Raw genomic sequence first — 26,223 nt, forward strand, 5'->3', positions numbered from 1 at the left:
TCCTGGGGACGTGGTGCTGTCCTTGCTCCATGTCCAGGGACATTTTGGGGTGTAAGTGAAGGGAAATGGGGGAATGGTGACCCCAAAAGGTTCTGAGAGGGACAGGGCATTGCCAGCCACCCCCCGAGCCAGAGGTCAGTGCCACCACACTGCCTGGCCCTCCTGGGGACATGGTGCCCTCCATGCCTGGGGACATTTGAGGGTGTGAGGGACACTCTGGAGAAGGGAACTGGGGAAGCAGTGACCCCAGAAGGTTCAGAGAGGGACAGGGCATCGCTGGCCACCCCTTGACCCAGAGGTCAGTGCCACCGCACTGCCCGGCCCTCCTGGGGACCCGGTGCTGTCCTTGCTCCATGTCCAGGGACATTTTGGGGTGTAAGAGAAGGGAATTAAAAAAGCAGTGACCCCACGAGGTTTAGAGAGGGACAGGGCATCGCTGGCCACCCCTTGACCCAGAGGTCAGTGCCACCACACTGCCCGGCCCCCCTGGGGACACAGTGATGTCCTTGCTCCACGCCTGGGGACATTTTGGGGTGTGAGGGACACTCCAGATGAGGGAGCAGTGACCCCACAAGGTTCAGGGAGGGTCAGGGCATTCCTGGCCATCCCTCAACCCAACCTGGCCCTCCTGGGGACGCGGTGCTGTCCTTCCTCCAAGCCCAGGGACATTTTGGGGTGTGAGTGACACTCAAGGGAGCTGAGGGATCAGTGACCCCGCGATGCTCAGGGAGGGACGGTGGCATTGCCGGCCACCCCAGGGGCACCGCCAGGCCTTGGCGACCCCTCTGTGGTGTGTCGGCACCCCCAGGCACGAGAAGCCGGACTCAGAGAACATCCCCCCCAGCAAACACCACCACCACCACCACCACCACCACCACCAGCACTGCAACGCCGCCCACCGCGAGCACCCCAAGGCCGAGCCCGACGCCAAGACCCGCGGCGAGGGCGACGGCCGCGGCTCGGAGAAGATGGAGCGGAAGCCGTCGGAGCGGGCGGACGGCAAGAAGGAGCCTCTGGCCAAAGCCAACGGCCTCGGCGGGCAGGAGCCGCCCTCGGAGCCGGGCAGTCCCTACCCCGAGGGGCCGCGGGGGCCGGCGAGCGCCGAGCGGCCGGCGCAGCCCAACGGGTGGCCGTACCCCTCGCCCAGCCGGCCGGGCAGCGCCGCCTTCCCCCCGGCGGGTGACGGCGAGAGCGGGGCCCAGCGCCGCGGCGTCGCCCCCAGGTCCCACCCCGAGAAGGTGGCCCAGCGCAAGAGCTCCATGACGCAGCTGCAGCAGTGGGTGAACTCGCGCCGCGCCACCGCCGCCCCCGAGGAGCTGCGCAGGTGAGGGCGCGCCAGGATGCTCCTTTGGTGGTTCCTCTGGGAATGTTCGGCCTCTTCCCGTCTGCTTTGTGGCCTCCTAGGGGTCTGAAAATCTGCATTTTAATCCCGTTTTTCTTTCTCTCCCCGTGCCAGCTCGGAGCTGGGTGTGGGACGTCCCAAAAAGGTGGGATCGAGGAGGGTGGGTGGTAGAGAGGGGTCCCTGGGAGGAGGGAGGCCAGGATGGGGAAGCCGCCAGAGGGTCCTTTGGAGGAGGGATAAAGGACAGAAAGCCACCAGAGGATCTCTGGGATGAAGCATGCCAGGACAGAAAGCCACCTCAGTGTCCCTGCAGGAGGGATACGAGGAGAGGAGACCACCACGAGATCCCAGAGAGGAGGAATTCCATGAGGAGAAGCTCCTGTGGAGTCCCTGGGATGAGAGATGCCAGGAGGGGAGGCCACCACGAAATCCCAGGGAGGAATTCCATGAGGGGAAGCTCCCATGGAGTCCCTGGGAGGTGGGATACCGGGACAAGAAGCCACCTCAGTGTCCCTGCAGGAGGGATACAAGGAGAGGAGGCCACCATGAGATCCCAGGGAGGAATTCCATGAGGGGAAGCTCCCATGGAGTCCCTGGCAGGAGGAATTCCATGAGGGGAAGCTCCCATGGAGTCCCTGGCAGGAGGAATTCCATGGGGGAAGCTCCCAGATCCCTGGCAGGAGGAATTCCATGGGGGAAGGATCCCACAGAGGCCTGGCAGGAGGAATTCCATGGGGGAAGCTCCCAGAGCCCCTGTCAGGAGGAATTCCATGGGAGAAGGATCGCACAGAGCCCCTGGCAGGAGGAATTCCATGGGGGAAGCTCCCAGAGCCCCTGTCAGGAGGAATTCCACGAGCACGGAACCCCTGGCACGACAAACACTGCCCATCCAGCATTCCCGCTACCCGAGCCAGCTCCTGTCGGGCTGTCCTTGCCCACCCCGGGCACTGCCCACCTCCAGCCCGGCTCTCACCCCTCTCTCCCCCTCTCCAGCCCCACCAGGTTTTACCCCGCGTCGCGCCGGGTGCCCGATTACTACTCGCCCTACTCGCCGCAGTACCCCGAGGAGTACCAGTACTACCCGCCGGGCGTGCGCCCCGACAGCATCTGCTCCATGCCCGCCTTCGAGCGCGTCAGCCCGCCCTGGGCGCTGGAGGACAAGCGCCACTCCTTCCGCAACGGGGGTCCCTTCCACGCCGCCTTCGGCCGCCAGGACGTCCCGCTGTGGCTGCCGGCGCCCGCCGGGCCGCCCGGCTACCTGGACGAGGTGGACGCGGCCTCGGGCTCGCTGCGGAGGATGTCGCTGCAGCCGCGCTCGCGCTCGGTGCCGCGCTCGCCCAGCCAGGGCTCCTACGGCCGCGCCAGGGTTTACTCGCCCGTGCGCTCGCCCAGCGCCCGCTTCGAGCGGCTGCCGCCCCGCGGGGACGAGATCTACGCCGACCCCGCCGCCTTCGTGATGCGCAGATCCGTCAGCTCGCCCAAGGTGGGCGCCTGCGGGGCGGGGAGGTGGGGATGGGGCGCGGCCGTGTCCCGCTGTGTCCCCTCGTGTGCGCGGCCCGGCCACAAAGGGCCACCGAGCCCGTGGGGTGGGGCGTGGGGGGCTCTGGGATCCCTGCTGCCACCCTGGAATGTTCCCTGGTTGTGTTTGTTGGATGGGATCCATGGGATCCATGGGATCCATGGGATGGGGTGGGATCCATGGGATGGGATCCATGGGATGGGATCTACAGGATGGGATGGGATGGAATGGGATCCATGGGATGGGATGGGATCCATGGGATCCATGGGATGGGATCCATGGGTTGGGATCCATGGGATGGGATCCATGGGATAGGATGGAATGGGATCTACAGGATGGGATGGGACTCCATGGGATGGAAGAGGATCCATGGGATGGGATGGGATCCATGGGATGGGATCCATGGGATGCGATGGGATCCATGGGATGGGATCCGTGGGATGCAATGGGATTGGATATATGGGATGGGATCCATGGGATAGGATGGGATGGGATCCACAGGATGGGATAGGATCCATGGGATAGGATGGCATGGAATCCATGGGTGGGATCCATAGGATGGCACCGGATCCATGGTATAGGTTGGGATGGGATCCATGGGATGGGATGGAATCGATGGGATGAGATCCATGGGATTCATGGGATGGGATCCATGGGATCGAATCCATGGGATTTGGTGTTTTTAGAGGAAATGATGCGGGGCGTTTAGAGGAACCATGATTTTGCCAGTGGTGTTTGGAGGACAACCTTGGAGGAAAAAAACGATTTTTGCCAGGGGGTTTTGGAGGAAAAATCCCGGATTTGCCAGTGGTTTTTGGAGGAAAACTTTGGGAGCCCAAGATGTGCTCCCAGGCAGGGAGCGCCGATGCCCCTGTCCCTCTCCTGCCCCGTGTCCCTGATTTGGGGCTGGGGTCCCCTCTCTCCACAGTACGATTACCTGGGTGACAGGCGGCCCGTCCCGGCCGGGGTGTACCCCTACCACTTCCCGGCGTCCCCCAGCATCCACGACAAAATGGTAGGTACCTGCTGTCCCCCGGGGGTGACCCTGTGACGGGGGGCTCAGACCCCACCCCGGGGACACCGCGGGGCAGTTTGGGGGGCTCCTCACTCCGCTGGCCAAGGAGGAACCAGAGCACTCCAGGGGCAGCGTGCTGGGTCAGAGCTGGGCTTTTCGTTGGCGTCTCCACTCCCTCCTGGCCATTCCCAAATGAATCCACATGGGAAGGCCCCTCTGTAGCAGTGGGACACCCTCGGACCCCAGGGTGGTCCCTGGCTGAGTCCAGCACTCCCCAGACCTCTCCCGCTCTGCTTCCTCACATCTGGCCACAGCTGCTTTGTTCTCCCGCCTCGTGTCCCCTCCCGGAGCTGGGGGGTGACACCGGGAGGTCCCCGCAGATCCCAAACCTCTGGCACGGGAGCGCCAGAGGAGGGAGAAGCCTGAACTTCACCACAGCCCACCCATGCCGCCCATCCATGCCCGCAGCCGGAGGCTGGCTCTCCTTAGAAATAAAAAGAGAAATACGAAATCAGCTGCCCAGGGTCCTCAGGGCGCATTCCCAGCAGCATTCCCAGCCCGGGGGCCATTCCACAGGCTCCGCCCCTAACCGCTTTGCTTCTTCTTTTATGTGTTTCGCTGCTCGTTTCTTGCCCTGCTGGCTCCTGGTAGGATGAACTTTTAGACCTTCAGTTGCAAAGAAACCTAGAATATTTGGACCAGCAGGTAGGCGGAGCTGGCTGCCAGCCTCACCTCACCGGCTGCTTCTTGTCCCCTCCCCGTGTGTCCCTGTCCCCTCCTGCCATCCATCCTCACCCCTCCCGGCCATCCCAGCAGCATCCCAGCAGCACCAGCTCCATTTTATTTTTATTTTTGGTTCGGCTTCTTCCATCCTCCGCATCCGTAGGGCCGCTCGTGGCTCGGCAGAAAAGTCACCCCCCCCCTCCAGCCGCTGGCAGTGCCTCTGTGTGGTTGTTTTGGGGGGAGTTTTGGGGGTTTTGGGGCACATTCCAAATGTTGTCCTGGAGCTCAGGGGGTGCGGCAGCTCTGGAACCTCGCGGGTTGGTGCCAGCGGGGCTGGGCTGTCCCCAAGGATGTCCCCAAGGCTGGCACCCTTTGCCCAGGGTGTCCCCCGTGCCAGGGGTGGCAGGTGACCTGTGGGGACACAGGTGGTGATGTGGTGGCCCCTCGGGGGTGAAGGGTTTGGTGCAGGTGGGCACCAAAAGCCCAAAGGCAGCAGCGCTCAGGTGGCTCTGGAGAGGTTTTTGGAGGAAAATCTTGGTTTTGGATGGGGTTTATGGAGGAAAATCTTGGTTTTTCCAGGGTTTATTGAGGAAAATATTGGTTTTGCCAGGGTTTATTGAGGAAAACCTTTATTTTGAATGGGGTTTATTGAGGAAAATCTTGATTTTTGCTATTGGTTTTTGGAGGAAAAGCTTGATTTTTGCCAGGGGTTTTGGAGGAAAATCCTAGATTTGCCAGTAGTTTTTGGAGGAAACCTTAATTTTGTTAGGGTTTTTGGAAGAAAAACCTGATTTTTCCAGGATTATTTTGAGGAAAACCCTGGAAACAAAAACCTTGATTTTATGCATTGTTTTTAGAGGAAAACCCTGATTTCGCCAGGATTTTTTTGAGAAAAACCCTGTAAGGAAAACCATGATTTTGTGTGGTGTTTTTGGAGGAAAACCCTGATTTTTCCAGGATTTTTCTTGAGGAAAACCCTGCAAGGAAAACCATGATTTTACATGGCATTTTCAGAGGAAAACCCTGATTTTGCCAGGATTTTTTTTTTTTTTTTTTTTTTTTGAGGAAAACCATGATTTTACATGGTGTTTTTGGAGGAAAACCCTGATTTTGCCAGGATTTTTTTGAGGATAACCCTGGAAAGGAAACCATGATTTTACGTGGTGTTTTTGGAGGAAAACCCTGATTTTGCCAGGATTTTTTTTTGTTTTGTTTTGTTTTGTTTTTTATTTTTGAGGAAAACCATTATTTTACGTGGTATTTTTGGAGGAAAACCCTGATTCTGCCAGGATTTTTTTGAGGATAACCCTGCAAAGGAAACCATGATTTTACGTGGTGTTTTTGGAGGAAAACCCTGATTTTTCCAGGATTTTTTTGAGGATAACCCTTCAAAGGAAACCATGATTTTACGTGGTGTTTTTGGAGGAAAACCCTGATTCTGCCAGGATTTTTTTGAGGATAACCCTGCAAAGGAAACTATGATTTTATGTGGTGTTTTTGGAGGAAAACCCTGATTTTTCCAGGATTTTTTTGAGGATAACCCTGCAAAGGAAACCATGATTTTTACGTGGTGTTTTTGGAGGAAACCCCTGATTTTTCCAGCGATTTTTTGGAGGAGAAAACCGCCCTGACTCCATCCCAGGAGCGTGGGGAGGGCGGATCCAGCCCCCAGTGATGCGCCAGGCAGCGCCTGGAGCCTCAGCCGGGCACAGGAGCCGCGGCCAGGCTGGCACGGGGGGAGCTGCTCCCGTTTGGCTGCAAATCTCCGGATCTGTGTCCACCTTGGAGCGGGGCCAGGAGCTCTGGCTGCAACAAAAGCTCCCCGGCAAGAAAAGCCTCTCCGCGGCTCTTTAAAACGCTCCCTAAAAAGGTTTGGCATCTCCTCCTCCTCCTCCTCTGGCAGCGGCCTCCGGAGAGGTTAATTCGGAGTGACGCTGTCAGGGGCCTCTTTTCAAACATCTCCTGCTCTGTTTGCTCTCTCCTTCCAGCCCCAGCAGGGTTTTGTCACCCCGCTTTGGTGACAAAGTGTTGTCACCTTTGGGATTTCAGCTGGCCCAGGGCTTCCCTGGGATGTCCTGCTCTGGGTCTGAGCTTGAGCGGCTTTGTCACCGGGCACCGAGGGAGCTCGGGCGCCGCTGGCTGCGTGGGGACAGTCCTGGTCCCGTGGAGTGGAGCAGGGATGTGCCATTCCCGGTGCCACCTGGAAACGGGGACAATGCTGTCCCCAACCCCAGCACCCAGAGTTCATCTGCAGGGCCGTGCCAGCCCCGGCTGGGCACGGAGCCACCGGGCCTGTCCGTGTGTCCGTCCGTGCTGCCGTCCCTGTCCGAGCTCGTGTCCGTCTGTGCCATCTGCTCCCAGCTGGCTCTGTTTGATCCGTGTTTTCCCCCCAAAAAAGCGCGCTAAAAGGAGCAACAGCAGCTCTGAGGCCACGGCTGGAGCCCCCGGGCCATCTCGGGAGGTGGCACTTGGCATCCTGAGGGCTCCCGGATCTGTCACCGCTGGCACAGGCTCTGTGTCCCCGCTGACCTGTGCCCTTTCCTTCCCTGTGTGCCGCAGATGAGCGAGAGCGAGACCCTCATCACTATGGTGAACAGGATGGTGGAGACCTCCTCCCCTAGGGCCCAGCTCTACATGCAAGTAAGGCTCCGGCCACCTCCTGCCACCCGGGGTCACCTCCTGCCACCGGGGTCACCTCCTGCCATCGCCACTCACGCAGCAGCCGCGGCATCCGGCACATCCCGCTCTCGCTCTCGGGGGACGCGCTGCTCCATCCCAGGCTTTGCTAATCCATCCATGAGCCATCCCAAGCCGGCAAATCCTCGTGCTGGGCAGCGCGAGGTGGGCACGGAGCTGCCCCGCGACTCTTGGGGTGGAGATGGAGATGGCCCGGGGATTCTCAGACGGAGCTGTCCTGGGTATTCCTAGGGATGGAGCTGTCCTGGTGGATTCTTGGGGACAGAGCTGCCACAGAGATTCTTGGGGACAGAGCTGTCCCAGGATTCTTGGGGACGGAGCTGTCCTGGGGACTCTTGGGGAGAGAGCTGTCCTGGTGGATTCCTGGGGACGGAGCTGTCCCGGGGATTCTTGGGGACAGAGCTGCCACAGGGATTCTCGGACAGAGCTGTCCCAGAGATTCTTGGGGACAGAGCTGTCCTGGTGGATTCCTGGGGACGGAGCTGTCCCGGGGATTCTTGGGGACAGAGCTGCCACAGGGATTCTTGGACAGAGCTGTCCCAGAGATTCTTGGGGACAGAGCTGTCCTGGTGGATTCCTGGGGACGGAGCTGTCCCGGGGACTCTTGGGGACAGAGCTGGCCCGGGGATTCTCCAGCAGAGCTGCCCCGGGGATTCTCTGACGGAACCATCCTGGGATGGAGCTGTCATGGGGATTCTTGGATGAAGCTGTCTCCGGGACTCTTTGGGACAGAGCTGTCACAGGGATTCTTGGGGATGGAGCTGTCCTGATGGATTCTTGGGGATGGAGCTGTCCCAGGGATTCTTGGAGACGGAGTTATCCTGGGGATTCTTGGATTGAGCTGTCTCTGGGACCTTTCAGGACAGAGCATCCCTGGGGAACTCTTGGGGACAGAGCTGTTGCAGGGATTCTTGGGGACAGAGCTGTCCCGGGGACTCCCGGACACACAGGGCTTGGCTCGTCCTTGTTTTTCAAGGAGAAGTTGTGGGGTGACAGGAATGCAGCTCTTAAACCAGGAATAATTCCTGGAACAGGGACAGGGAACGGCCTTTCCGCCACCCCCGGAGGCTCCTTCTGTCCCCAGCACTGGGACATCCCTACAATGCCACATGGATTGAGCCCACCCTGGGTTGTGCTGCCCTGGGCACTTCCTGGATGGGATTTTCCAACAAAAATGCGCCTGTTTGCATCTGCTGCCAGCAGGGATGTGCTGGAGGGTGAATCTGGAGCTCCGGGGATGCTCCTCCGGCTGGCCGGGCTCCCTGCCCGGAGGCCGCCTCATCCCGATCCGCCCGGCTGTGCCTCCTGCCCCGCGGGTATTTCCCAGATCCGGATCCATTTGCATCATCCCGGAGTTTTAAATGGCTCCAAAGCGCCCTCTCTGCTTTCCAGCAATATCCATCCCCTCCTGCCTATCTCCTGCCTTTCATCTCCGGCTCCGGGAGGCACTTAATTGCTGAAGGTCCCATTAGTAATTGAGATTTCCAGGAAAGGAAAATGACTCACGGAGGAGCCGGGCGGGGGTAAACAGGCCCTGCTGCTGCTTTATCGGTGCTGCCACTTGGCCGAGGTGGAATTACAGCTCCATCGCTGCCTTTGTGCCGCTGGTAAATGATTCACGAGGCAGCTCCTCAAACTCCGCACGGAGCTTTGTCCCTGGATCCTTCCCGCTGGGAATGAGTGGGGAGAGGTTGTGGCTTCATCCCAGAGACTCCCGGCTGATGGGGTGTTCGAGGCAGGACGGAATGAAGGGACTCTGACTCAGAAGGCTGTGAGAGTAAAATTCTGATTTATTCAAAATACACCGCTGTTTATACAGAGCTTCGTGAGGGCCAACTCCATTGGACCAATGGAAAAAAACTGAGAGTAAAACTCTGATTTATTCAAAATATACCGCTCTTTATACAGAGCTTTGTGAGGGACAACTCCATTGGACCCATGGAAAAAAACTGAGAGTAAAACTCTGATTTATTCAAAATACACTGCTCTTTATACAGAGCTTTGTGAGGGCCAACTCCATTGGACCCATGGAAAAAAAACTGAGAGTAAAACTCTGATTTATTCAAAATATACCGCTCTTTATACAGAGCTCCATGAGGACCAAATTCATTGGTCCAATGGGTAAAAACTGAGAGTAAAACTCTGGTTTATTCAAAATACACCGCTGTTTATACAGAGCTTTGCAAGGATCAAATCCATTGGTCCTGAAGTGAAAACAACTCAGCCCATTGGTGTACAGTGCTTGACGCACAGTGATAGAACTGAACTGTAAATAATGTGAACAACAAGAGAGATAAAGAATTATTTACATTCTTCTCCAGCTCTTTCCCAGGCTCCTGCCTGGATAGAAACTCTCCATTTCACTCTTTGACTGAATCTGAGCCCCACACTGGGGAGCATCCATCGCCTCCAGGGCTCGGCTCCGACCTCCTCCTTTTCCCGGCTCGCAGGGAGGGGCTGGGAGCTGCCTCCCCTTCCTGCCCGGGCATCCCGCGGGGAGCCGCGCTCAGTGCTTGCTCTGCTTGCAGGTGACACCGTTCCCGGAGCCCTACAGGGACACCCTGCACCCCTACAAGATCAGCGAGCAGGACACCGATGTAAGAGCCAATCCTCTGTCCCCTCTCCGTGCCCCCTGTCCCCTAGGCCGGTCACTTTGTGCCCCTCAGGGATAAATCTTCCCGTGAGTTTAGGTCTTGTCCCATCTCCCAGTTTGTCCCGTGTCACCCCAAGTTCCTGCAATGACAGCAGGAGTTTGGAAGCCTCCCCAGAGCCATAAACCCCATCAATCCCATCAATCCTGGCTGCATCCCAGTGGGATTCTCATTCTCTTCCCCCTTTCTCTTCCCTGCCCGGCGCAGAAGCTGCTGGGGAAGCTCTGCGAGCAGAACAAGGTGCTGCGGGAGCAGGAGAGGCTGGTGCAGCAGCTGCGGGCTGAGAAGGTACGTGGTGGCACCTCAGGTGGCCACGTGGGGACCTGGTGGTGGCACCTGCCTGGTGAGGAAGTGATGCCACCACGGGAGGCTTTGGGTTGAACCTGGAGATCCAGGTGTGTGTGTCCCCTGCCATCTTTAACCTGGACATCCAGGTCAGAGTATCCCCCTGTCACTCTTAACCTGGACATTTAGGTGAGAGTGTCACCCTGTCACCTTTAACTTGGATATCCAGGTGTGTGTGTCACACTGTCACCTTTAATCTGGACATGCAGGTTTGCATGTCCCCTCTGACCCCTAAATCTGGACATCCAGGTCAGAATGTCCCCCTGTCACCCCTAACCTGGACATCCAGGTGTGTGTGTCCCCTGCCATCTTTAACCTGGACATCCAGGTCAGAGTATCCCCCTGTCACCCTTAACTTGGACATTTAGGTGAGAGTGTCACCCTGTCACCTTTAACTTGGATATCCAGGTGTGTGTGTGTGTGTCACCCTGTCACCCCTGGCTTAAGGGACATTAAAAACATCTCATTCCCCCCCTGAGCCGCTATCCCAGGTTCTCCAGCCTGGCTTTGGCCACTTCCAGGGATGTGACAGCCACAGCCTGGGGACATTTCTGAGCTGGGGGAGACTCCTGGTGTGTTACTGAGCAGCCAGGACCTCGTGTCTCCGTCTGTCCCCACAGGAGAGCCTGGAGAGTGCCCTGATGGGGACACACCAGGAGCTGGAGATGTTCGGCAGCCAGCCCGCCTACCCGGAGAAGCTGCTGCACAAGAAGGAATCGCTCCAGAACCAGCTCATCAACATCCGGGTGGAGCTGTCCCAGGCCAGCACGGTGAGGGGCGGGATTCGGGTCCCTTTTGTCCCTTCCTGGATGGAAAACGAGCAGGGAATTCCCCTTGGCTGCCTGGGCATCCAAGTCTCTCACTGGTGACAAAGTGACCCCCCCAGGTGCCACCTCAGCTCCTGGTTCTGTCTCTGCCGTGCCCCGGGCACCTCGGAGCTTGTCCCCTCTGGTGCCACCCCCTCCCCAGCTCGGGGGGCTGTACTGGGTGCCAAAGACCCCCCTGATCCCCCCCACTGTCCCCTCAGGCCCTGGCAAACAGCACGGCTGAGTACGAGACCCTGGAGAGCGAAGTGTCCACCCTGCACGATGACCTCTGGGAGCAGCTCAACCTGGACATCCAGGTGAGAGTGTCCCCTGTCACCTTCACCCTGGACATCCAGGTGTCTGTGTGTCCCCTGTCACCTTTAACCTGGACATCCAGGTGACAGTGTCCCCTGTCACCTTCAACCTGCACATCCAGGTGTGTGTGTGTCCCTGTCACCTTTTACCTGGACACCCAACTCTCCTGCCATCCCTGAGATGAAATCCCCCACCCATGGTTCTCCATGCCCACCCCTCTTGCCCAGCTTTGGCCACCATGGGCACTTGGGTGCCAGCGAGGGTGGCAGCCCCGCGTCCCCACAGCTGCCCCAGCCCCGGTGGGCTCAGGGAGCAGATCCCGGGATTCCAGCAGGATAAATCCCTGGACGTGGCAGCTCAGCCCCACCCCGTTCCCGTGGCTGTGGGGAGCAGATCCCGGGATTCCAGCAGGATAAATCCCTGGACGTGGCAGCTCAGCCCCACCCCGTTCCCGTGGCTGGGTTTGGGGCCGGGCTCAGCCCGGTTTGGGGTTGGCACCGGTGCCCCCGGGACCCCTCGAGCGCTGCCTTTCCCCCGTCCAGAACGAGGTGCTGAACCGGCAGATCCAGAGGGAGATCTGGCGGATCCAGGACGTGATGGAGGGGCTGAGGAAGAACAACCCCTCCCGAGGCACCGACACGGCCAAGCACCGAGGTGAGGGGGGCTGTCCTGCTCAGTGGGATGAAAACCCCCATCATCATCTTTAATTACCTTTAATGATCTGTAATTATCTCATTCCTCCGCAGTGGCGCTGGGCCCCTCGGGCACGTACAGCTCCAACAGCCCTGCCAGCCCCCTGAGCTCTGCCAGCCTCACCAGCCCCCTGAGCCCCTTCTCCCTCATCTCCGGCTCCCAGGGATCGCCCACCAAGCCGGGTCCCAGCGAGGTCAGTGACCCTGGTGTCCCCTCTTTGTCACCAGTGGGGATGGGCTGCTGGCCACGGAGCTGCCTCCCCTGGTGGCACCGTTTTGGTGACACGGATGGGCCCTGGTGTCACCTGGTGACTTTGGGGTCCTTGCAGGGTGTGGGTCTGGAGGGACGGGAGCTGCTGAGCTCCAGGAGCAGCTCCTGGTGTGTCTGAGTGGCCTCCCCCAGTGCTGGTGTCACCTTCACGCACAGGACATTTATTTAGGGCGCAATCTGGGGACTCCCCAACCCCGCCTGGCTGCACAGAGGTGACACCAGTGCTCACAGGAACTGCCAAGAACCCTTCACTCAGACAGCCCCGAAGCCCTGCCTGGCCCTGGGGACAAGCGGCAGGATGTGGGACACCGAGAGGGACATCCTCTCCTCCTCCATCCCTCCCTCCAGGACGCTTCCCGCCGTGTTGCTCTCTCTTTTCTAACTCTCTCTTCCTTCTCTGCCCTCACGCCTCCCGCTCCTGCCCGCCCCAGGAACCGGGCCCGCCTCGACCTCCCCTCCCCAAGTCCTACGTGCCCCTGGAGTCTCCTCCGGCCGTTCCTCCGCTCCCCAGCGAGAGCCGCCTCTGGCCCTACCCCGCCTCCCCTTCCTGGCACCAAGGAGAGGCCAAGCGGGGACAGGTACCGAACCCTGCGGGCGCTGCCGCCTTCCTCCTCCTCCTCCTCCTCCTCCTCCTCCTCGTGACATGGAAGGCGCTGGGATGAGGCAGGAGCAGGAGCTGACCACCCCAAATCCTCAGGGACAGCGCTTGGAGCGGGGACAGCTCCGTGTCCTGCATCCCTGTCACATCCCTGGTGTCCTCAGCCATGTGTGCGCTCAGGACAGGGATTGTTGTCTCCTCCTCCTCCTCCTCCTCCTCCTCCTCCTCGTGACATGGAAGGCGCTGGGATGAGGCAGGAGCAGGAGCTGACCACCCCAAATCCTCAGGGACAGCGCTTGGAGCGGGGACAGCTCCGTGTCCTGCATCCCTGTCACATCCCTGGTGTCCTCAGCCATGTGTGCGCTCAGGACAGGGATTGTTGTCTCCTCCTCCTCCTCCTCCTCCTCCTCCTCCTCCTCGTGGTATGGAAGGCACTGAGATGAGGCTGGAGCAGGAGCTGACCACCCCAAATCCTCGGGGACAGCGCAGAGGTGGCGCTTGGCGTGGTGACAGCTCCTCATCCTGCAGCCCTGCCACACCCCTGGTGTCCCCAGCCCTGTGCACACTCAGGACAGGGATTGTCCCCTCCTCCTCCTCCTCCTCCTCCTTCTCCTGGGGAGGTTGTCCCTGGTTGTCCCCTCTGCTTTGCTCTGCCTCTGTCACTGTCCTTCCGTGTCACCTCTCCGAGCCCCCAGCTCCGGGGCAAACCTGGATTTGGGAATTCCTGGTGACACCTCGGCTGGCTCTGTGTGGGGACACGAGTGTCCTCACGGCGGGTTGGCACGTGTCACTGTGGAAAAGCACAGTGCGGCTGTGCCGAGCCGGGAAGGGGCACGGTGCCAGCGCAGTGGCACTTCCAGCTGCCGTGGGTGGCACAGCAGTGGCTGTGTGTCATCCACGGGTGTCAGGGTGGATTTAGGGGGACACACCCCCTGCTGTGCCTGTTGTCACACCCCTCTGTCACCCCAGCAGTTCCTGGGCTGTTGCCATGGCATGAAGAGGGGAAGGACCCCAAAAATGTCCCTTTGCTGGCTCTCCTGCCCCTGTGACCCCACGGGCACGGGGGGCAGGGGGAGCCCAGCACAGAGCCAGGATGTCCCTGTCCCCAGCTCCTGCAGGCTGTGGAGGGATTGTCACCCTGTAGGGACCTTTGTCCTTCCTGTGGGTGCCCAGCCCTGACAGGATGGGGCACAGCAGGGACAGGAGCAGAGCCCCCTCGGCCGCTCTCCCCACAATTTCGGGGTGCTCTGGTCCCACCTGGCCGCTGTTTGTGTGTCCATGGAGGGTGTCTGTGGTCTGGCTGTCACCCCAAGAGCAGCAGGTGTCCCCTGTCCGTGTGTCTGTGGTCTGTCACCCCTGTCAGGGTGTGCGCTGTCTGTGTGTCCCTGATCTGTCACTCCAAGAGCAGTGGGTGTCCCCCGTGTGTCCCTGATCTGTCACCCCCAGAGCAGTGGATGTCTCCTGTTCATGTGTCCCTGATCTGTCACCCAAAGAGCAAGGCGGTGTCCTTTATGTGTCCCTGATTTGTCACTCCAGGAGCAGCAGGTGTCCCCTGTCCATGTGTCCATGGTCTGTCACCCCTATCAAGGTATCCCCTGTCCATGTGTCCCCTGTCTGTCACCCCCAGAGCAGCGGGTGTTCCCTTTTTGTCCCTGATCTGTCACCCCCAGAGCAGCGGGTGTCCCCTGTCCATGGTCTGTCTGTCACCCCTGTCAGAGTGTCCCCCCCTTCCATGTGTCCCTGATCTGTCACCCCAAGAGCAGCGGGTGTCCCCTGTCCATGGTCTATCTGTCACCCCTGTCAGAGTGTCCCCCCCTTCCATGTGTCCCTGATCTGTCACCCCAAGAGCAGCAGGTGTCCCCTGTCCATGGTCTGTCTGTCACCCCTGTCAGGGTGTCCCCCCTTCCATGTGTCCCTGATCTGTCACCCCAGAGCAGCGGGTGTCCCCTGTCCATGGTCTGTCTGTCACCCCTGTCAGGGTGTCCCCCCTTCCATGTGTCCCTGATCTGTCACCCCAGAGCAGCGGCTGTCCCCAGGCAGAGCGTGGCCCGGGGCAGGCCTGGGGCTCACTGGGGACCTTTTCCCCCCGCACAGCCCAAACCAGGCCTGGAGCAGAGCAAGAAGGAGCCCCCCCGGCCCAGCCCCCCCGGCCCCGAGGGGCTCCCGCAGGCCCGGCCCGAGCACGACGGCGACAAACAAGCGGCTCTCAACAAGGGTACGGCACTGGGGACACCCCGGGGTGGCACTGGGACCCTGCCCGGGTCCCCGAGGGTTCACCCTGGTGTCGTGGTGTCCCCGCAGTGGGAATCGTCCCCCCCAGGACCAAATCTCCGGCGGAGGACGAGGCGGTGCCCAGGAGGAACGGCCTGGCCAACGGGCTGGGCTCCCGGGTAGGGCCGGGCTGGGGGGCTGGGTGAGCCGGGGGGCTCTGCTGCAGCCTGGGGACAGGAGAGTGGCTCTGTGTGTCACCACCCACCTCCTGGAGACCCCCAGGGTGGATGGAGCACCGTCCCCGCTGCTGGGAGTGACATCTTGGGAGTGACATCTCGGGGGTGACATCTCAGGGGTGACAACCTGGGAGTGACATCTTGGGGATGACATCCCAGGAGTGACAGTCCTGAGGTGACATCCCGGGAGTGAAATCCGGGGGGTGACATCTCAGGGGTGACATCCAGGGGGTGACATCTCAGGAGTGGCAACCCAGGATTGACATCTCAGGGGTGACATCTCAGGGGTGACATCTCAGGGGTGACATCTCAGGGGTGACATCCTGGGGGTGACATCTCAGGGGTGACATCTCAGGGGTGACATCTCAGGGGTGACATCCTGGGGGTGACATCCTGGGAGTAATATCCTGGGAGTGACATCTTGGGGGTGACACCCTGGGGGTGACATCCCAGGTGTGACATCTCGGGAGTGGCATCCCGGGGGTGACCTCCTGGGGGTGACATCCCAGGGCTGACATCTCAGGGGTGACATCCCGGCGGTGACATCCCAGCGGCTCACGGCACAGGGGTGTGGCACTGGGAGGGTGTCACCGGCCACCAGTGGGTGACGGTGGGGCTGGGCTCGCCCGCAGGAGAGACCCAAGAGCGCCGTGTTCGCCACCGAGACCAAGGTGAAGATGAGCGTGGAGGAGCAGCTGGACCGCATGAAGCGCCACCAGAGCGGCTCCATGAAGGAGAAGCGGCGCAGCCTGCAGCTCCCCGGGCCCCAGCCCGACGGCGCCGGCACCAAAACCCCCTCCTCCTACAAGGTGGTGAGTCCCGGAGCCCGGCACAGGGAGCGGCGCGGCACCGCAGGGTGGCACGGGTGACACCGCTGGTGACACCGCGGGGTGGCACGGGTGACACCTTGGGTGGCAGAGGTGACACCTCAGGTGGTACAAGTGACACTGCGGAGTGGCATGGGTGACACTGTGGGATGGCATCGGTGACACCACGGGTGACACTGCAGGGTGGCACGAGTGACACCTCGGGTGGCACAGGTGACACCTGAGGTGGCACGGATGACACTGCAGGGTAGCACAGGTGACACCACGGGGTGGCATGGGTGACACAGGTGACACCATGGGGTGGCATGGGTGACACCATGGGTGACATCTCGGGTGGCACGGGTAACACCATGGGGTGGCATGGGTGACACCTCAGGTGGCATGGATAACACTGTGGGGTGGCATGGGTGATACTGTGGGGTGGGAAGGGTGACACCGTGGGGTGGCACAGGTGACACCTCGGGTGGCATGGGTGACACTGCAGGGTGGCACGGGTGACACTGTGGGGTGACACCTCGGGTGGTATGGGTGACACCTCGGGTGACATGGGTGACACTGTGGGGTGGTACGGGTGACACTGCGGGTGGCACGGGTGACACCTCAGGTGTTATGGGTGACACTGCGGGGTGGCACGGGTGACACTGTGGGGTGACACCTCGGGTGGTATGGGTGACACCTCGGGTGACACGGGTGACACTGTGGGGTGGTACGGGTGACACCGCGGGTGGCACGGGTGATACCGTGGGGTGGCACGAGTGACACTGCAGGGTGGCACGGGTGACACCTCAGGTGTTATGGGGGACACTGCGGGGTGGCACAGGTGACACCGCGGGTGGCACGGGTAACACCGCAGGGTGGCATGGGTGACACCTCGGGTGGTATGGGTGACACCGCGGGGTGACACCTCGGGTGGTATGGGTGACACCTCGGGTGACACCACAGGGTGGTACGGGTGACACTGCGGGGTGACACCTCGGGTGGTATGGGTGACACCGCGGGTGGCACGGGTGACACCACAGGGTGGTATGGGTGACACCTCGGGTGACACGGGTGACACCACAGGGTGGTACGGGTGACACCGCGGGGTGACACCTCGGGTGGCGGCGGTGACACGGGGCGCGGTCGCTGCAGGTGCGGCGGCACCGCAGCATCCACGAGGTGGACATCTCGGACCTGGAGGCCGCGCTGCGCTCCGACGAGCCCGGCAAGGCGTACGAGACGCCGCAGGAGGAGATCGCCCGGCTGCGCAAGATGGAGCTGGAGCCGCAGCACTACGAGGTGGACATCAACAAGGAGGTGAGCGCCGCGTGTCCCCGAGTGTCCCCGGGGTGTCCCCGGGGCTGCGTCCGGGTTTTTGGGGTGAGCGGTGCGGGCTGGAGTCCCCAGGGTGCGGCACAGGGCACCCGCTCAGCTCGTGCCGCTGTCCCCAGCTGTCCACGCCGGACAAAGTCCTGATCCCCGAGCGCTACGTGGAGCTGGAGCCCGAGTCGCCCCTCAGCCCCGAGGAGATGAAGGAGAAGCAGAAGAAGGTGGAAAGGATCAAGACTCTCATTGCCAAATCCAGGTGAGGCTGCAGTGCCCACGCTGGCCGTGCCAGGCGTCATCCCGAGGGGCACTGACCACCCATCTGCAACCTGCAACCTGCACCCCTTCCCTTGGCACCCTGAGGTGTACTGACCACCCACCTACAACCTGCACCCCTTCCCTTGGCACCCTGAGGGGCACTGACCACCCACCTACAACCTGCACCCCTTCCCTGGGCACCCTGAGGTGTACTGACCACCCACCTACAACCTGCACCCCTTCCCTTGGCACCCTGAGGGGCACTGACCACCCACCTGCAACCTGCAACCTGCACCCCTTCCCTGGACACCCTGAGGGGCACTGACCACCCACCCCTTCCCAGCTCATCCTGAGCAGAACTGACCACTCACCTTCATCCCTCCCTTGGGCACCCTGAGGGGGAACTGACCACCCACCTGCAACCTGCACCCCTTCCCTGGGCACCCTGAGGGGCACTGACCACCCACCTCCATCCCTTCCCTGCCATTCTGAGACCACCCACCCACCTCCACCCCTTCCCCACCCATCCCAGAGGACCCTACCAGCCCTCTCCCCCCATCCCATCCCACCCCACCCCACCCCAGGGGTCCTGGCAGGGGTGCTGAGCCCCGGTGCCGTTCCCAGCCTGCAGAACGTCATCCCCCTGGGCGAGGGGGAGGTGGACACCCCGCAGGACCCTGAGGTGCAGCTGCAGGAGCAGGAGAAGAGGATCGAGATCTCCTGCGCCCTGGCTGCCGAGGCCTCGCGCCGCGGCCGGATGCTCTCGGGTGAGGAACGGGGCCTTGGAGGGCCGGACCCTGCGGAGCCCCGGGACAGCGAGGTGCCAGCAGGGCAGGGGGGCGAAGGCAGCTGCTGACTGGGTGAGGGGACAATGGGCAGGACAGGGGTCAGCCCTGGGACAGGGGGACGGGTGACGCCAACAGCTCCTGGGCCTGCCTGCCACACCTGGGGCTGCCCGCCCCAAGATCCTGGGATGGAGCTGGCATTCCAGCCGGGCACAGCTTCCAGCACGAGCGTGGGAGTGCCTGGATGGGTGGCATGAGGTGGCATGAGGTGGCACAGAGTGGCTGAGCAAGCACGGTGGCACTCCACGCGGGAAATTGTGGTGCCACCCCGTGCCAGAGGGATTGTGCTGGCATGGGCTGGCACCTTGTGGCCATGCATGGTGGCGCTTCGTGGTGGCACGCTGTGCCCAGGTGAGCGTGGTGACATCCTGCACCTGACTGACCGCTGTGCCACGCCGTGCCTTGTCCATGAGGAGCCCTGCCGGGAGCTCACGTGTGCGTGCTGTGCCCAGATGTCACTCTGTCCTTCCTGCCAGCTGTGATTCTGCCCTGCCAGCTGTGGCTGTTTGTCCTGCCAGCTGTGGCTCTGCCCTGCCAGCTGTGGCTCTGCCCTGCCAGCTGTGGCTGTTTGTCCTGCCAGCTGTGGCTGTTTGTCCTGCCAGCTGTGATTCTGCCCTACCAGCGCTTGCTTCCCCCATTTCCTTTCTCTTTCCCCCCTTCCCCTGGCAGCCCTGCTGTCCCCTCCTTGCTGTCCCCTCCTCGCTGTCCCCTCCTCACTGTTTCCTCGCCGCTGTCCCCTCGCTGTCCCCTCCCTGTCCCCTCGGCTCTGTCCCCTCCTCGCTGTCCCCTCCTCACTGTCCCCTCGGCGCTGTCCCCTCGCTGTCCCCTCTCCTCACTGTCCCCTCCTCGCTGTCCGGAGCTGTCCCCTCGCTGTCCCCTCGGCTCTGTCCCCTCCTCGCTGTCCGGCGCTGTCCCCTCGCTGTCCCCTCGCTGTCCCCTCAGCTCTGTCCCCTCCTCGCTGTCCGCCGCTGTCCCCTCGCTGTCCCCTTGCTGTCCCCTCTCTGTCCCCTCGCTGTCCCCTCGCTGTCCGGCGCTGTCCCCTCGCCGTCCCTTGTCCTTCACTGCCCTCTCCCGTTTCTCCTTTCCAGCTCAGTGTGCCACCCCCAGCCCTCCCACCTCCCCAGCCTCCCCGACTCCACCGGCCACCCCGCTCTCGTCCGAGCCGCCCCGGGCCGACAGCAGCCAGCTCATGCGGGTGTGAGCCTGTGACGTAAGCACCTTTCTCTCTGACGTCATCCCCTCGCTGCCACGTCAGCCCCGGCTCCCCCATGGACCGCGCATCCCCCCGAGCCCCAGGGGCCGTGCAGGGTGGGGAAAGGGGGGCCCAGCATGAAAACCGGGGGGTCCTCCCAGCCTCCCCCGGCTCCCCGGAGCCCAAGCCCGGCCGCGTTCCCCACGGGGGGGTGGGCGCGGCGTGGAGCCCCCCCAGCTCAGCCCCTCTGTCCTGTCCCCCCCGCCCAGCTCAAGCCCTGGCTGCTGCCGGCGCCGCCAAGTTCCACGGGGCCACGTTTTAGTCCCCTCCTGAGGTGACACCGAACCTCGCGCCGCCGCCCCCGGTTCTTCTCCCGGACCCCCTTCCCTGCCTGCGGCGGCGACACCAGCGGGAGATGTGGCACCGGCGGGAGCCCCGAGGAGATGCAGGGGGCCGGGCTTGTCCCCAAGGAGCCCCCAGGGCTGTCAGTGGCCACCGGGAGACACCCGGACAGCTGTGACAGCAGCCACAAGGACACACCCGGACAGATGTGACAGCAGCCACCAGGACACACCCTGACAGATGTGACAGCAGCTACAGGGACACACTCAGCTGTGACAGCAGCCACCAGGACATCCCCAAACAGCTGTGACAGCGGCCACGAGGACAGATGTGACAGTGGCCACCAGGACATCCCCAAACAGCTGTGACAGCGGCAATGAGGACAGATATGATAGTGGCCACAGGGACATCCTCAAACAACTGTGACAGCGGCCACCAGGACATCCCCAGACAGCTGTGACAGCGGCCACGAGGACAGATGTGACAGTGGCCACCAGGACATCCCCAAACAGCTGTGACAGCAGCCACGAGGACAGATGTGACAGTGGCCACCAGGACATCCCCAAACAGCTGTGACAGCGGCCACAAGGACACACCTGGACAGATGTGACAGTGGCCACAGGGACATCCTCAACCAACTGTGACAGTGGCCCTAGGGACACACTCAGCTGTGACAGTGGCCACAGGGACACAGCCGGACACCTGTGACAGTGGCCACCAGCCCAGTGGCGAGCACAGGACTCCTGGCACAGCCCCCAAGGCCTGTGACGGGGCCCTCGGGGTGGGGACCCGCCTGTCCCCACCACGGATGGTGCTGCCACCTCCCAGCGGACCTGGGTGCCCCTCCCTGAGCTCCGATTTTGGAGCCCGTCCGTGTCACCGCCCGCGGCTCGGCGGGAGGAGGAGGGGACAGGGAGGTGGCACTGGGGGACACCGAGGTGCCCAGGGCGCCCCGAGCACGGAGCGGGAGCGCTGGGCGGGGATGGGGACGTGGCATGGGGGCAGAGCAGGGAATTGAGGTGCCAGGCGGGATGAAGGAGCTGTGGGGTCGCCAGGGACCCTCTCTGGAGGGTGGGGACAGCGCTGAGGAGGGGTTTGGGGACAGCGGGGTCACCTGGGGACCTGCTGCCACCCTCCAAAAATCCCTTCCCGCGGCTCTCCAGCCCCTTCCAGCGGTTCGGATTTCCTGTAGCAAATTCCCCCTTTTCTTTATCGTCCTGGAGGGTGGGCAAGGAGCAGAATCCCTGAATTCTGATTCTAGCAGGGGGTCAGAGCCAGGAGCTGGATCCCAACTCCCAAATCTCAAATCCCAAATCCCATCCATCCCTCCTGGCCCCATCCCAAACCCCCGGGGCCTCTCTGCATCCCAATCCCAACTTAGCAATACTTGTAGGATCCCTGGAACCCCAAATCCTGAGCCTCCCTCAGCCCCTTTAGCTCATAAAGCTGGCCCTTTATTTTGCTATTTACATGCCTTAATATATGTTTGATGGAAATTCTACATTTATAATATATATCTATATTTGGTTTTCCTCTTCTTTTCCCGGGAAAAAAAAGCTTGTGCTGAGCTCTCTCTTCTCTGCAGGATTTGTTGGCGCCAGCCCCGCCAGCAAAAGAACAAAAAAAGGGAAAAAAAAAAAGATTCTTTGCCAATTTATCAGAGGGGGAAGGAAATAAAAAAAAAAATTAAAAAAAAAAAAAAAGAAGAAGGAAAAAAAAGGAAAAAAAATATTTAAAAATATATATATATTTTCTGGTTTTATTAAAAGCAAATTTATTTAAAATAAAATACACAGAGACTGTAAGTTTGAAGAGAGGATGAGTTTATTTCCCTGTGTCCCCTCTCGGGTCACTGGGGCAGACCCCCCCTTCCTCTGGGGACACCTTGGGGACATCCTGGGGTGGCTGTGGGGCAGCAATTCCCATCTCCGGGACCCAAAGCTCCCATCCCGCCCTTCCCAAAGCCACCAGCGGCTGTCCCCAAGCTGTGACCCGGCCGCGATTTTATTTTATTTAAAAAAAAATCCCCGATAATAAAAAAAAAAAATAAAAAAAGGAAACCAAACCTTAATTAACTCATATTATTTTGGTTGTTATTTTTCATAAACACTTCATAAAGCAGTGACTTGTTAACCCGGAAAGGATTTGCATCGGGCTGAAATAAATAAATAAATCTATTTATGCATTCGGAGAGGGTGGGACGGGAGGGCTTTGGTTTTCTGGGATATTTTCCTAGCGGTAGAGAAATAAAAATATCTATGAAACAACGACGTTTTCCCGTCTTTTTTTTTTTCCAGGGGTGGGCTTGGATGTGGATTTTAATGTTGGGTTGGAGAAGCAGGGGGTGACGGGGCTCCAGAGGCAGCTGCTCCTCCCTCTCCCTGTGTTTTTTTGGGATTTGTTTTCCCGTTAGGATTGGGTTTGGTGCTCGGGCAGGGATAGAATTCCCATCCCTGGGCAGTTTGTGGGATGAATTTTGGGAATAGCCGGGTTTGGGCGGTGGCTCTGGGGTGACAGAGGTGACGCAGGGATGCTGTGCTGGCTCTGGAGGAGCCGACGTTCCCACGTGGACCAGCAAATCCCGGGAGCTGGGAGATTCCCAAACTCTCCGTTCCCACGGAGCAGCCTGGGATCCGTGGGATCCGCGGGAATTCACGCGAGCTGCAGCTCCTGGGGACATTGCAGGGACCCCCGCTGTCCCCTCGGTGCCACTCAACCACCCCAGGAAGTCACAATCTCCCTGGTTTTCCTGTTTTAGGGATCCATCCCATCCCATCCCATCCCATCCCACGGAACTCATTCCACTGGGAAAGGGAGGGCAGAACCAGCAGGGTCTGGTGGCCACGAGCCACCGTGTCCCCCGTAGAGCTACCATGTCCCTCAGGAGCCACCATGTGTCTTCTGGAGCAACCACATCCTCCCTGGAGCCACCGTGTCCCTTCTGAAGCCACCATGTCCGTCTGGGGCCACCACATCCCCCTTGGAGCTGTCATGTCCCCCTCGAGCCACCGTGACCCTCTGGAGCCACCGTGTCCATTCTAGAGCCACCACATCCCCCTTGGAGCCACCGTGTCCCTTCTGGAGCCACCATGTCACTTCTGGAGCCACCGTGTCCCTTTTGGAGGCCCCATGTCCCTTCTGGAGCTACTGTGTCCCTTTTGGAGCCACGGTGTCCTTTCTGGAGCCACCGTGTCCCTTCTGGAGCCACCGTGTCCCTTCTGGAGCCACCATGTCCCTTTTGGAGCCACCGTGTCCCTTCTGGAGCCACCATGTCACTTCTGGAGCCACCGTGTCCCTTTTGGAGGCCCCATGTCCCTTCTGGAGCTACTGTGTCCCTTTTGGAGCCACGGTGTCCTTTCTGGAGCCACCGTGTCCCTTCTGGAGCCACCATGTCCCTTTTGGAGCCACCGTGTCCCTTCTGGAGCCACCGTGTCACTTCTGGAGCCACCGTGTCACTTCTGGAGCCACCGTGTCCCTTTTGGAGGCCCCATGTCCCTTCTGGAGCCACGGTGTCCTTTCTGGAGCCACCGTGTCCCTTCTGGAGCCACCGTGTCCCTTCTGGAGCCCCGTGTCCCTTTTGGAGCCACTGTGTCCTTTCTGGAGCCACCGTGTCCCTTCTGGAGCCCCGTGTCCCTTCTGGAGCCACTGTGTCCCTTCTGGAGCCGCCGTGTCCCTTTTGGAGGTGGCACCGTGGGCGTTCCCGGGCCGTTAATGATTCCCAGGATGACGTGGGGACTAAAGGGCTTTTCCAAGGGTCACCCTGCCGGAGGGGCCACCCTCGCCCGGCCTCGCCCAGCCCCGGCTCCGCCAAGATGGTGACCCTGAGCGACTTCCAGCGTAAGCAGGCACCGGGTGGTCCCGTCCCGGCGGGAATTCCCGTCCCGGTGGGAATTCGGGATCTGGGAGCTCCGTGGGGACATTTGGCAGATCCCAGTCCCGGCTGGGACCCCCTGGATGGGGTGGTTGGGGCAGGGAGGGCTGAGGTGGGAAAGGGGATGGGCTGAGGGTGGGGAGATTTTTGGGATCATCTGAGGATCATCTCCAGCTTTTCCTGGAGGGAAAAGGGAAAGGGAAAAGGGAAAAGGGGAAAGGGAAAGGGAAAGGGAAAGGGAAAGGGAAAGGGAAAGGGAAAGGGAAAGGGAAAGGGAAAGGGAAAGGGAAAGGGAAAGGGAAAGGGAAAAGGGAAAAGGGAAAATGGAAAGGGAGAAGGGAGAAGGGAGAAGGGAAAGGGAAAGGGAAAAGGGAAAAGGGAAAAGGGAAAAGGGAAAAGGGAAAGGGGAAAAGGGAAAGGGGAAAGGGAAAGGGGAAAAGGGAAAAGGGAAAAGGGAAAAGGGAAAAGGGAAAAGGGAAAAGGGAAAAGGGAAAAGGGAAAAGGGAAAAGGGAAAATGAAAATGGAAAGGGAGAAGGGAGAAGGGAGAAGGGAAAGGTTGAGCAGGGATTTCCCGTTGAGTTTTCCTTGGTGGTTCCTGATTTATCCGGTGCCCTTGGGGTTCCTGGGGCACCAATGGCCTCCTCCAGGCCTGGCCTGGGTTTAAAGGCTGGTCCTGAGGTTTGGGGGGAAAGCCCAAAGGGGATTTTTGGGAAGGAACGGGACTGGGAGGTGCTGGGACCCCAGGTGTGGAGTCTTGGCCTCTGCTCGCCCGTTTCCCACAGGGATCGGAGTGGGCCTGGTCGGCTTCGGCCTCTTCTTCCTCCTCTTTGGGATCCTCCTGTACTTCGACTCGGTGCTCCTGGCTTTCGGGAACGTGAGTAGGGCCAGGCTGGGGGTCCCCACAGCCGGGTCAAGGAGCTGCCCTGACCCTCTCCCCTCCCTCCTCCCAGCTCCTCTTCCTCTCCGGCTTGGTCTTCATCATCGGCTTCCGGAGGACCTTCACCTTCTTCTTCCAGCGGCCCAAGCTGAAGGGCACCAGCTTCTTCTTCGGGGGGCTCATCGTGGTCCTCATGAGGTGGCCGATCCTGGGGATGCTGCTGGAGGCCTACGGCTTCATCTCCCTCTTCAGGTGTGGGATGGGATCCTGGGGATCACATCCCTGGGATGGGATCCTCATTATGGGATCCTCAGGAGATCCTTGAGATAAGATCCTTGAGATGGGATCTTTGGCATGGGATCCTCAGGATGTGATCCTTGGGTTGGGATCCTCAGGATGGGATCTTCAGGATGAGATCCTCGGGACAGGATCCTCAAGATGGGATCCTTAGGAGATCCTTGGCATGGGATCCTCATTATGGGATCCTCAGGATGGGATCCTCAAGATGGGATCCTGGGGATGAGATCCTTGGCATGGAATCCTTATTATGGGATCCTCAGGATGAGATCCTCAGGAGATCCTTGGCATGGGATCCTCATTATGGGATCCTCAGGATGGGATCCTCGAGATGGAATCCTCAGGAGATCCTTGGGATGGGATCCTCATTATGGGATCATCTTTATGGGATCCTCGGGATGGAGCCTGGGCTCAGGGGATGCTCCCCAGAGCTCAGCGGGGCCTTTTGTGTCCACACAGGAGCTTCTTCCCGGTGGCTTTCGGGTTTTTGGGCTCGCTGGCAAACATCCCCCTGCTGAGCCAGGTGAGAGGGGGCTGGGGACCCCTCTGGGTGGGCATTCTCTGGCTGGGATCCGTCCCCACGGACGGGATTGCACGGGAGATGTCACCGTGGTGTCCCCAGAGCTGGCCAGGAGGATGTTCCCGCTAATCCTGGTCTGTCCCCGTCGCAGCTCCTGCAGAAAACGTGGGACAGCGGCTCCATGGTGTGACCTGAGCAGCTCTGGGCCGAGTGGCTGCGGTGGAACATGGGGAGAGAGCCCCGGGTCCGGCTGTCCCCAGGAGCTGGTGGCTCTTCTGTCCCCAGGACCCTCAGTGCTGGCCAGAGCTGTCCCCCAGCAGGGACAGTGTCCTCTCACCGTCCCACCGAGCTCCTGAGCCGGGCTCCGGGGTCCAAGGGCTGTACCAGGCTGGATTCTGGAGCTCTTGTGGATATTTAATTATTTTCTGTGAAAGATTTAATTTAATTAAAAAAATGTCTGAGAGCGA

At 60.5% G+C, this 26,223-nt stretch overlaps 2 protein-coding genes across 19 annotated transcripts in view; both read left to right on the forward strand.

Annotated features, from left to right (window-relative positions):
* Nucleotides 1-22,457, forward strand: part of PLEKHA6 (pleckstrin homology domain containing A6) — a 62,187-nt gene extending 39,730 nt beyond the window's left edge. For 13 of the 18 annotated variants that reach the window (XM_085561293.1, XM_085561294.1, XM_085561295.1 and 10 more), the window contains 20 exons: nt 809-1,324; nt 2,336-2,825; nt 3,790-3,876; nt 4,528-4,581; nt 7,159-7,239; nt 9,825-9,893; nt 10,155-10,235; nt 10,913-11,062; nt 11,320-11,415; nt 11,956-12,067; nt 12,160-12,299; nt 12,808-12,954; nt 15,069-15,189; nt 15,276-15,364; nt 16,054-16,233; nt 17,380-17,544; nt 17,679-17,812; nt 18,436-18,578; nt 19,745-19,866; nt 20,118-22,457. In XM_085561293.1, coding sequence (XP_085417419.1) covers nt 809-1,324; nt 2,336-2,825; nt 3,790-3,876; nt 4,528-4,581; nt 7,159-7,239; nt 9,825-9,893; nt 10,155-10,235; nt 10,913-11,062; nt 11,320-11,415; nt 11,956-12,067; nt 12,160-12,299; nt 12,808-12,954; nt 15,069-15,189; nt 15,276-15,364; nt 16,054-16,233; nt 17,380-17,544; nt 17,679-17,812; nt 18,436-18,578; nt 19,745-19,857 — 2,968 coding nt within the window. In that variant the 3' untranslated portion in view covers nt 19,858-19,866; nt 20,118-22,457. The remainder of the gene's footprint in view (nt 1-808; nt 1,325-2,335; nt 2,826-3,789; nt 3,877-4,527; nt 4,582-7,158; nt 7,240-9,824; nt 9,894-10,154; nt 10,236-10,912; nt 11,063-11,319; nt 11,416-11,955; nt 12,068-12,159; nt 12,300-12,807; nt 12,955-15,068; nt 15,190-15,275; nt 15,365-16,053; nt 16,234-17,379; nt 17,545-17,678; nt 17,813-18,435; nt 18,579-19,744; nt 19,867-20,117) is intronic. The other 5 variants (XM_085561290.1, XM_085561302.1, XM_085561288.1 and 2 more) reach the window with 4 other exon arrangements.
* Nucleotides 22,458-23,843: 1,386 nt separating this feature from the next.
* On the forward strand, nt 23,844-26,223 carry GOLT1A (golgi transport 1A). The gene is made up of 5 exons (XM_085561304.1): nt 23,844-24,027; nt 24,845-24,936; nt 25,013-25,191; nt 25,696-25,759; nt 25,908-26,223. The coding sequence occupies exons 1-5, from the start codon at nt 24,003-24,005 to the stop codon at nt 25,944-25,946; spliced, it is 399 nt and encodes a 132-aa protein (XP_085417430.1). The 5' UTR covers nt 23,844-24,002; the 3' UTR covers nt 25,947-26,223.

This window comes from Lonchura striata, chromosome 26, assembly GCF_050655825.1.
Source record: "Lonchura striata isolate lonStrDom1 chromosome 26, ASM5065582v1, whole genome shotgun sequence".
Lineage (NCBI taxonomy): Eukaryota > Metazoa > Chordata > Aves > Passeriformes > Estrildidae > Lonchura > Lonchura striata.